Consider the following 10,931-nt stretch of genomic DNA (forward strand, 5'->3'; position numbering starts at 1 on the left):
CCTTGCCCCGACACTCCACACGCCATGCCCTCTCCTGACCCATTGCCCAAAGTCATTTTCGTCGCACCCGCTCTCCTCCTCAAATCACGAGCCGTCCCTCCTTGAGACCGCTTCTCCCTTTTCCCTTGGGCACTTTTCCCATGGCCTCCCGCCCCTCCCAGGGCTGAGAAACCCCTCGGACACCGCCACCAGCGCCACCAGCGCCAGCAGCAGCAGCAACAGCAGCAGCAGCAGCACCGCCACCACCACTGCCACACCGGCATTCCCTCCCAGCCGCCTTCCCCTGCGCACGAACACTGCGCACCTGCCTACCGACGAGGAGCTCATCCTCCAGCGCGAGGTGGCGGAATACGAGATTGCCCAGGTGACCTCGGACCACCGGTCCTTGGCCGACCGCCTGCAGACCACTGCTCCTGCTGCCCCTCCTGCCGACCTGCTGGACGAGGTCCTGCCCCCCTGGTCGGCTACTCTCCCACCCAAGGCCCCCGTCGCCGGCCCATCCAACCCCATTGCCTCCACCGGCTGGGACGACAACGCCACGGTCTTGGACGACCTGTCGGACTTCGACAACAGCGACACCGACGAATCGCCCGACCAGCGGCTCCTGGTCACCGCGGCCCCGGTCTTCTCCACCGGCGCATCGCACTTCCGCCCCCAGCCGACGCCTCTGCCGGAATCCCACACGGCGCACCGCCCGCCCGCTGGGCTCCCCACGTCGCCACCTTTTTCTCGGATTTCCGCGCAAGCCAGCCGAGCTGCTCCGATTCCCACCGGTGTGGCTGTCCCGTCGGACGACTTCCACGCCGAGGCTCTCCTGTCAACGCACTCCCTGTCCTCCTCCTCCTCCCTGTCGGCTGCCCACTCGGCCTCCGACTCTTGCCCGGCTTCCCCGGAGCCCGGGGTCCCGTCGGACTCGAACTCGCCTTCACACTCGGCCTCGGACTCGGGGCTGGATTCCCCTCTGGCGAGTCAGCCTCATCCCTTCCTCCTGCACCGTCAGCCCGAGGCATCCGCCCCTCCTGCGACAGGCATGACATCTGCCACCCTCCTGCCGCCGCTGCCCTCCGCCGCCGCCACCATGCAGGGTGCTGCCACCACCCCTGCGGCCTCTGTGCCCGGTGCAGCCGTGTCCGCTGCCCCAGCCAAGCCCCCCGGGTCGGCCTCCTCTCCGCCGAAGAAGGTCCCGGCCATCCGCCCCGGCGAGGGTGTCAATACCTCCTTCGTGGCGACGCCTCCACCTGCGGGGACCACCTTCAAGAGCCATCCCCTTCCGGCGGGGCCTGTGGCTTCGGCCTCTACGCCGGTGGGCTCGACTTCGGTCCCGGTGTCGGGCTCGGTCCCGGCCCCGGCCCCGGCCCCGGTGTCGGCTCCGGCCATGCAGGCCTCCCTGCCTCGGGTCCTCGATGCGGACATCGGTTCTTCGCCGGAGCGCGCGCCGCCCCCCCCGGCTAGCGCATCTGCCGGCCCTTCGCCCTCGCGACAGCCGGCCTCGACGACGACGGCGACGACGACGGCGGCGGCGGCGACGCTCGGCAGCCAGCCCCTCCCCACCACGCGTACCGCTCCGGCGGCTCCGGCCGCGGTGGGGCCCTCTGCATCGTGGTCCGGCGCGGCGCCGCCTCTCCCGGTCGATCCGTATGAGCAGGAGTACCTGCTCGGGGCCGATGACATGCCCCCTGCGCATGCCATGGCCAACCCCGTGTTTCAGGAGCCGCCGGTCATCTTCGATGATGTGGATGACTCGTACTTCGATGACCTGCTGCTGACCGGCACCGAGCCCACGCGCGCGGACTTCGAGCACCTCCTGACCAAGGCCCGCATGACGCGCGAGTATTACTACCACCTGCGGCACGACCTGTTCCGCACCCAGGAGCGCCTGGTGGCGGCCCTGTCGAATGCACAGGATTTGGCCGCGGCGCGCGATGCGGCCGCCATCGAGGCCAAGGATTTCGCCCTGGTCGAGGCGCGCACCGCCACTTTGACCCGGCATTTGGCCGAGGCCGAGGACAATGCCGCCATGGCACTGAAGCATGCCGAGCGCGAGTCCCAACGCGCGCACCGTGCCGAGCATGAGGTGTCCGTGTGGCGCGATAAGATGGTACGTTCGTGGTCCTTGCCGGCCCGTGCATTTGCCGGCCCCTCTCGACGCCTGTGGCTGACCTTGCCCGCCTCTTGGGGCGTGTTCCCTCGATCGGTCAGTTTGGCATCCTGCACAAGCTCAAGGAGCTGGAGCAGGGCCCGGACCCGATCGAGGAGACTCGTCTGGTGAGCGCCCTGGAGACCGCCGCCTCCGGGGTGGACTCCGGTGTGCTGGCCCTGACTGTGGCCTGCTCGGCGCAGGAGAAGGGGGTTGAGGGTCTGCGCGAGCGCATTCGCGCGCAAACGGCCTCCCAGCGCTCGGCCATTGCCGGGACCCTGACCAAGCTGAAGGATGACCAGCAGGCCGCGGCGGCGGCCATGCGCCTGGAGCATGATAAGGCCCTGCTGGAGCAGCGCCAGCTGCTGGAGCAGGCTCGCGAGCAGGCGGCCCTGGCCGAGCGCCGCGCTGTCGAGGCCGAAGCTCGCGGTGGCGATGTGGCTCGACGCCTTGAGTCCGAGTTGGAAGCCCAGAAGCGCGCTACGGAGAATGCCCAGGCGCAAATCGACCGGTGCGTGCCTCGTTGTTGGGTCCAAATGCCGCCCTTGCCAGGCCCTGGCAGACTGTCATCCTGACCTGCGAACTTGCTCCGTGTGGGTTTCTCGCAGCTTGCGCGGCGAATTCGAGCACAACCTGGCCCAGCAGCAGATGCAGGCCCGGGCCGAGCGCGAGCGCCTGGAGGACCTCCTGAAAACGGGCGAGCGTGACGCTCAGACTGGCCGCGCTGCCTCCAACGAGGCGCAGATTGCCATGCAGCGCATGGCCGAACGCGAGCGCCAGCTGACCGAGCGCCTGGCCGAAGTCGAGGCCCGCGAGCGCCAGGCGGCCCAACGTGCCGAGGAGCTGACCCGGATGGAGCGTGCGAGCCGTGAGTTCTCCGACCGCCTGGAGCGTACTCGCCGGGCGGTGGACGCTCGGGACCGGGCGATCGCCGCGCGCGCACGCGAGCTCTCCTCTCTCGAGGCGACGAATGCCTCGGAGCGCCAGGCCCTTGTTCAGCGGTCTTCCGTCATGGGGACTCGCATCGAGGATCTCCGTCAGTCCTATGAGATCCGAATCCAGGGTGCGTTGGGCGCGCGCCCCCCCCCCCCCCTCTGCTGCCTTTCTGGGCTTCCCTGTGATACTCACCTTTGATTTAACGGCCCCCCTTCCCTCTCGTGGCCCTCGGCACCCTGTCCAATGCGCGGCGACCGCGTGTGTCGCCTCCCCCGCCCCCCCCCCCCTCCCCCCTCAAAAAGGCCTCGAGGCGGAGAATAGTCGACTTGTTCAGTTGTTGGCCGATCTTCGACAGAGCGCCGTGCCCGGCATTGCCGATCGGGGCTTTTCGTCGCCTGGGGGCGGGGCGCGTGACGCCGGTACCCGGCTGATGCTCCCGGCCCCGGGACGCTCGCAATCCGATTCGGCTACCAGCTCGGCTGGTGCTGCTCCCGCGGCCACGATGCCCACCATGTCGGGTGTTAACCGGTCGCACTCCGCGCCCGAAGCGCCGAATGTCACCGGCGCCACCAACACAACCACCTCCGCTGCCACTGCTGCTGCCGCCACACCGGCCACCGCGCGTCCTGCCGCCGCTGGCCCCATGGCTTCATCCGGTCGGCCCTCCCAGCCCGGCGGGCTTGATCCGGAGGAGGAACTCCGTCAGGAGATTGCCAAGCTCCGCATGATGCTTGTCCCTCTCGGAGGTCGGCCGCCAATCGCCCCGGTTGCCGGGCACCCTCCTCAACATCAGGCCTCGCTACAGGGACATGCGCAGCCGCAGCCGCAGCCGCAGCCGCAGCCGCATCAACATGCCCCTCATGCCACGGCCAGCCACATGGCTTCCCATGCGGCTCCATCGCACTACCGGACACCGGTGCCGCCCCAGCCTGTTGCCCCGATGGGCGGATCATACTACCCGACCCACTCGACATCCGGTGCAGCTGGGCACGGTGCGTACTCGTATGGCGCTGCTCCGAGTCGCACGTATGCGCACATGGCGCCTCCGGCAACCGGGCCAGGCCACTCCTACGCCGCCCCGGGTCGTTACTAGGATCGTGCCAATGTGTCTGAACCCGCGAGCGAGAGCTGGCTAGCCGCGATGTCCCCTCATTTGCGCGATTCCCCCCCCCCCCCCTCCCCGCCCCCCAGTCGCCTTCCTGCCTTCTCGGTAGCGCTCACACCTGGCACGCGCGTATACATGCATGCATGTACACCTATGTATGTTCGTACGTGCGTGCTTGTGTGCGTGCTTGTAAGTGTGTGTGTTCATACCCGCTCTTTCCCTCTCCCTTCGCCACCAGCACACCCTCGCTCGGGCTCTTGCTCCCCTCCCCCTCCCCCCCCCCCTCCCTTCGCCCCCTGTCTTTTTCTCTCTCCCTCCCTCCCTCCTGCTCCCTCCTTCACAAACCTACACGGGTACAATATACACACTACGATCTCCTCTCCTTCGGGCGTCCACATCCTCCTCATCGTGCACATGTACCTTTTGAGTGGGTGAGACACCTGCGCGTGTGAGTGTGCCCGTGTGCAGGCAAGATGAGGGCCGAATAGAAGCAAAGAGAGGGGTGGGGGAAAAGGGGGAGTTCCATTTTGATGAACAGAAAACACGAGCGTGCACATGGAGCACATGATGAGGAGACATATGAGGGAGGGAGGAGGGAGAAGTGGACAGTTATACATGCGGCAAAGAGGAAGAAAAAAATGCCGCCCAGTCTCCGGGGTACGCTTCTGTCCACTTCCATTCCTACCTCTCTCGCAGGCGAAAGCCGGCCACAGAGAGGACACGCAAGCGACCGCGCACCGGGCGCGGAAAGAAGCGCTGCGCGTTCGGCCAGCGCGCGCGCGCGACAAATGATGGAAAAGGGATGAATCGATTGGAGGGGGGAGAGGGGGACAAGGAAAAACCGCCGCCAAGAGGAACTGTTTCGGAGCGGTCCGAGCTCACCGGCGCGGCCGCACGGGCACACGCGTACACGAAGGCACACACACATACACACACGCGCGCACAGCGCGCGCACGAGCGATGTACGCCTGCATGCACATGGGGCTACACAGGAGCGAAGCATCAGTGATTGGGAGGCAGGGTGGCGCGGAACTCGAGGGTCTTGCGGATGAGGTCCGTCAGGGCTGCGCGAGGAGTGGCCATGCGAACCCAAGGGTGCTGTGTGGAGAGGGCAAATGCACAGGCAGGGGCGCGGTGGGAATGGGCGATATTTGGAGGGAGGGGGAGGGGGGGGGGGGGGGGGGGCCGGAGTCAGTGAATGCATGGCTTCCTGTCCGGAGCAGAGCCACCCAGGAACAAAGAAGAGCAAGCAAGCAAGCAGGCAAGAAGGAAGGGGAGAGAGAGAGAGAGGAGGGGAAAAAAAAAAGAGGGAACAGCCCAGGAATATGAAAAAGGGGGGGGGGATGGAGATTGGCAAGCCGGGCGAAACGCACATTCTCAAGGTCGCTCATGGAGGCGCGCTTGTCGACGTCCACCTCGAGGCAGATGCGCAGGAAGTCGAGTAGCTCCGGGGTCAGGGTGTCGGTCGGGCGCTGGAGCTTCGGGGTGCCATTGGTGGCGATCAGATAAAGCGCGCGCAGGGGCTCCTGGTCCAGGTAGGGCGGGGCGCCGTCGATCATCTCGATGACCATGATCCCCAACGACCAGACATCCACCTTCGGCCCGTACTCCTTCTGCTTGACCACCTCCGGAGCCATCCAGTAGGGAGTTCCGACCATGGTGGAGCGCTTGCCACCGGCATCGATCTTGGCACAGAAGCCGAAGTCCGTGAGCTTGACATTGCCCGTCAAGTCCAGCAGCAGGTTGTCGGACTTGATGTCCCGGTGGATGACATTGCTCTTGTGAAGGTGCACCAGACCCTTGATCGTCTCCAGGCAGATGGCCGCGATCTGAGGCTCGGTCAGGTTGGGATTGGCCTCGATGACATCGGTCAGCGAACCACCCTCCATATACTCCATGGCGACCTGGAGCCGGGGAGGAGGACGGCGGAGCGTTCGGAAGGGGACCCGAGAGAGAGAGAGAGAGAAAAAAAAATAGCAAGGGCAGGGGTTAGTCAACAGGAAAGATCGACACAGGAGAGGTGGAGCCGCATGACTACATGTGCGCATGGGTGAGCGTACCCAAAGCTCGTTCTTGACCAGGTAGCTGTCGATGTAGTTGACGATGTTCGGGTGGCGGCTCTCGTACATGATGAGAATTTCGTTGATGATGAGCTCCTTCTTGGGCTGGACATTGAGATCCATGCGCTTGATGGCCACCTTCTGCTGGGTGTCCTTCTTGATGGCCGAGTAGACGGTACCCGAGGCACCCTGGCCAATCTTGCGGAACCCCTCGAAGATACGACCGGGGTCGTCCTTCGACACGACAGCATAGAGCTTCGCCATGATGTCGGCACTCTCGCGGAAGAGCTTGCGCAGGTCCTGGCTTGGGGGCCGGCCCTGGCCAGGGGCCGCGGCCGGGGAGACGCCGGCCGGTGGCGCGGGCGCCGGCTTGCTCGGCGGGAGGTTGGCCGCGGCCGGGGGAAGAGGCGGCGGCGGGAGGGACGATGCGTCGCCATGGTGGGCGGTCTGGGCCAGGGAAGCCGGCACCAGCGGCGGCGGCGGGGCCAAAGACGGCCGCGGGGGAAGCGGCGACTGGGGGGGAGGAGCAGCAGCGGCGGCGGCGGCGGCGGCGGCGGCGGCCGGGGGGGCCGCCGGAGTGCTCGGCCCAGTGGGCGGGTGCCGGGGGGGCAGACCGACCGGCGGCCGGGGGGGCGGCCTCGATGGCGGGGGCCCGGCGATGGACATACGCGGCTGCGCAGGGCCGCCAGGGGCCGTGGCGCCTGGCGTACCAGCCGGCACAAGTGGCGGCGGCGGCGGAAGCACGGTCGGAGGGGACACGACCGCCGACGAGCCAGCCGGCGGCTCATCACCGAGGGCCATCCGCGACAGCTGGTCATTGAGCGCCGGCGACGGGGAAACCGGCGGCGCGGGGCTAACCGGCGCCGAGTTCGGGGCGGTGGTCACGCCGGCGCCGGGGCCGGAACCGACGCAAGCACCCGCGAAGAAGGGCGGCAGGCCGCCGGGACTGGGAAGGCCGGCGCCCGCGCCGCCCTGCTGGCCGATGTAAAACCCGATGACATCGAGCACCGCCTGGGGGTCCTTCTCCTGCTCCTCCTTGGTGATGCCGGAGCTGGCCAGCAGCTTGCGCCACTCATCGGGAAGCCCCACGAAGTCCTTGGTGGTGGGATCGAAGCCCACATGCAGAGTGTGCACCACATCCGTCGGCTTGGTGGATCGGCTGACCAGGTGCTGGAGCTCGTCCATCCAAGAGTACAACTCGAACTCCGACTTGAAGGTCAGCCAAAAGACCGTCGAGGGGGTTTGGATGGCGACGCAGAACTCCTTGACACTCGAGCGCTCGACGCTGATGACGGACTTGATGTCGATCGAGTTGAGAATCTGGGGGGAGTTCTGTGTGGGTCATGCCAAGGGCGGGAGGAGGACCGGGAGAGGGAGAGAGAGAGAGAGAGAGGGCGTGCGCGAAGAAGGGAGGCACATGGTGAGTGAAAGGGAGTCAGCAGGTGTGGGGGCACTTGCGAAGCAGCATGGAGAGCGAAAGGACCTCATTGCGATGCCAGGAAAGCATGTCAGGTCGGAGCATGAAATAGCGCTTGTTCCAGGTCGAGAAATGCCCGTCAATCTTGAGCTGGGCATTTCCCTGCAGGATGATCCGATCCGGTTGGAACATCGCGGCAGCCTAATCTACGAGGTTGAGGGGAGAAGGGGGTGACGGGCGGGCCGGTGGGCGAGGAGAGGAGAGGAGGGCATCCGTGGGGTTAGAAGGAACGCGAGACAGGGCCAGAGAGAGAGAGGGGGGGGGGGAAGGGGAGGAGGGAGCACAATAGGAAAGAGGATTGGACGTGCCGTCACACAGAGCAGAGAACGCCCAGGCGGAGGGGTGGGGAGAGGAGGAGGAGGGGGAGGGGGGGGGGGAGCGGGGAGCAGATCACCCGCCAGGGGATGCCGCGGCACTGGTTCTCGGGAAGGGAGGGAAGGACAGAAAGCGGAAGAGGGGGCGGGGGAGGAGAAAGAAAAGGTGAGGGAAGAGGGAGGGAGAGCTGCTTTGGCGATGCGGATGTCCCCGTCCAGGGAGGGCCTATATCCGAGGGGTGTCCCCTAAAAAGGGCCTCGCCAAGGGGAGCGCCGAGGGGGCCCAGCGGGGCGGGGCCCCGAGCGGACGAGGAAGATCAAGGGACGGGGTCGGCCCTTGAGCGGGGGGCGGGGGCGGGGGCGGGGGGAGGGGGGAACGGGGGCCCTAGGCCGGGAGCCAGGGGACCGTCACGCCGGGGGTTGGGTCTTTGTCTGCCTCCCTCGCCGCCTCGCGCACGTTCTGTGCGTGTGTGTGTGTGTCTCTCTCTCTCTCTCTTTCTCTCGGTGACTGTTCCCTGCTCGCCCGGGCCGGGCGGCTTGCCCGGCGGGTCCCGGGTCGGCACCGGGCGTGAGGACATGGACGCGCACAGGAGCGGCATGCGCGCGCGCGCGCGCGCGCGCGCGCGCGAACAACGCACGCCACCGCCAGCGGTCTCTGGGAAATTGAGGCCAGCTCGCCGCCAAACGGGGGGTTATAGGTGTGTCTCCCGCCCCCGGCCGCGGAGGCCGTTATTGTGTCCTCCTCCCCGCCCGGCGTTGCTGCCTTCGGACGAGGGGGCACGAAACCAAGGGCGAAGCCGAGCAAGCCGCACAGTGCGCCCGGGGCCCGGCCAGATCTCTCCCCGAGCGTCATCGTTGTGGCGCTGTCGCGGGCGCACACCACTCGCTTGGCCTTCAGGCGGGCCCCCTTCGTTTCATCGAAGGAAAATGAGAACCCAGCGCGGGCAGCAGACTCCGGGGCGGGGGAGGCATAGCAGGAGCCGGACCCCCGGAGGTCTCCACCGGACGGGGGGGGGGGGGGGCCGGGAAAATGAAAACACAGCCCCTCACCGGGGAACAAAAGAGCGACAGAGAGAGAGAGAGAGAGAGGATCCGCTGCCTGGGTGGTAGCGGAGAGTTCGATGCGTCCTGGACCGCCGAAGGGTGCCCCGACGTCCCGGGCGTTTCATACGCCCGCAATCCCGGCCCTTGTCCCCCCGCCCCCCGGCCCGCCGTAAGCATGCGCGGGCCCAGCGGGCCCCGCCAGCACACATTCCCCCGAGAAGGCCAGGCAGAGCCCCCGTGCTCCGGGCGCCAGGGCAAAGGGGCTCCCATGAGCTTATAGTGTAATTTCACGCCCCGGGATGCCCGCAGGTCTGTTTGTGTATGTTTGTCTGTGTGTGTGTGTGTGTGTATGTTGTTGCCCGAAACAGGCCGGACGCACCTCCTCCTCCCCCGGCCCAGTCTTCACGGAAGAGAGGACGTGTATGAGCCCTATCCTCCGGCGGGGGGGGGCGGGGGTGATGGGAGCCCTGGCGCCACGGCCGGGGATGCGAAGTGCTCTCTTCCTCCCATGCTCGGTGGCCACACCGCTGGGGGCCGCACATTCGTGCACGAACTCCTGCATGCTCATGCTCATGCCTGTGCGCCGTCGAGGGGCCGGGGGCGGGCAGGGGGACAAGAGGGGGGCCCCACACACACACACACACACCGGGACCCGAGCCACACATCGGCGGAACCGGAGGCGACCAATCCCAGGTGTCCCGGAAATGTGGCATCCGCACTAGTGGCAGTCCGGGGCCCTGCCCCCGGCCGGCGTGGCCCGGGGTACACACTTGGCCGTCGAGCCGCCCGGCCAAATGCATAAATTTATGCTCCTCCCCCTGAATGCGGAAATCATCATGGACCCCGTATTAGTTAATGGTGACTTAGCTCAGAGGAGAATGACCGCCTCCACGAGGGGCACCGGGGGCAAGAGGCGGATCGGGGCTGAGGGGGGGGGGGGGCGGGAGACAGAGAACAAAGAGGATCGGACCGCGGGCCGCCCAGCGGTGCCCCACCCCGCTCCTCCCTCTCGTCGCCCCCGCATCTGGCAAGCTGGGGTTGCCCTGAAGACAACAACACTGGCAGTACTTGCCCCTGCGAACGCGCCCGGGCAAGCACCTGGGCGCGCCTGCCATCGGACACCTCGGGTGCCCCCCCCCCCCCCCGCCGCCGCGGGGGGAGGGCGCCCCCGCGGGGCGCGCCCTGGACCAGACCTACATGTCGGCCGGCGGCTCGACCAATCCCCGAGCCGGACGCCACACGGGCAAAAAAAACGGAGTGAGAGCCAAAGCGAGTGTGATGGCGGGGGGGGGGTGGATGTGTGCGGCCCCGCCATCGGTCGACAACTGGGTGCCGCCTGCGTTAGGCGCGAGTCGGTGCCCGTTGGGTCACATTGTCCCCCCCCCCCGCACGCCCGGCCGACCGTACTGGCCAGCAGCATTCTCCACCGAAGGCCCGTGGAAAAGGACATGAATGCACGGCGAGTGCCCGGGACTCGGGGCATCTTCACGCGCGGCCGCGCACTCCCGGCCCTCTCAAAAGCCGGCTCCTCTTCGCCCAGGACAGCCGAGAACAGAGGTGCGCACCTCGAGCCGGCCCGTGGGTCAGCGCGTGTATGACGCTCCCGCCCGGGGAGCGAGGGGGCGGGGCGAATAGCGGAATTTCCTCGCACCCGCACGGCTTGGCGCAAGGACAGGGGACACCTGCACCAATAAATGAGTCTGCCTCAAAGGGGGAAGGGGGCGCCAGTGAGCAGGAAGCCGGGCGAGCAGACGTGTATCCCCTAGTAACACCACCCGGGCAAGGAATGCACCCCACCTCCGCCCGCCCCCCCTGGCCGTCCACCGCCCCCGCACCCAGATGAATGAGGCCCGAGAGC

At 67.3% G+C, this 10,931-nt stretch overlaps 2 protein-coding genes across 2 annotated transcripts in view; one reads left to right on the forward strand and one right to left on the reverse strand.

Moving 5' to 3' along the window:
• H696_01111 (hypothetical protein) overlaps positions 1-4,166 on the forward strand; it is a gene marked incomplete at both ends in the record, with an annotated part of 4,301 nt that extends 135 nt beyond the window's left edge. Inside the window, 4 exons of the mRNA XM_009494990.1 lie at positions 162-2,098; positions 2,200-2,648; positions 2,746-3,200; positions 3,376-4,166. Coding sequence (XP_009493265.1) covers positions 162-2,098; positions 2,200-2,648; positions 2,746-3,200; positions 3,376-4,166 — 3,632 coding nt within the window. The remainder of the gene's footprint in view (positions 1-161; positions 2,099-2,199; positions 2,649-2,745; positions 3,201-3,375) is intronic.
• A 536-nt stretch (positions 4,167-4,702) lies between these two features.
• H696_01112 (STE/STE20/PAKA protein kinase) lies at positions 4,703-7,847 on the reverse strand (the record flags this gene model as incomplete). Its single annotated transcript, XM_009494991.1, has 4 exons — positions 4,703-5,276; positions 5,552-6,082; positions 6,239-7,570; positions 7,722-7,847. The coding sequence occupies 4 exons, from the start codon at positions 7,845-7,847 to the stop codon at positions 5,181-5,183; spliced, it is 2,085 nt and encodes a 694-aa protein (XP_009493266.1). The 3' UTR covers positions 4,703-5,180.
• Between the last annotated feature and the right edge of the window lie 3,084 nt (positions 7,848-10,931).

Source organism: Fonticula alba (genome assembly GCF_000388065.1).
Source record: "Fonticula alba strain ATCC 38817 unplaced genomic scaffold supercont2.2, whole genome shotgun sequence".
Taxonomy (NCBI): Eukaryota; order Rotosphaerida; family Fonticulaceae; genus Fonticula; species Fonticula alba.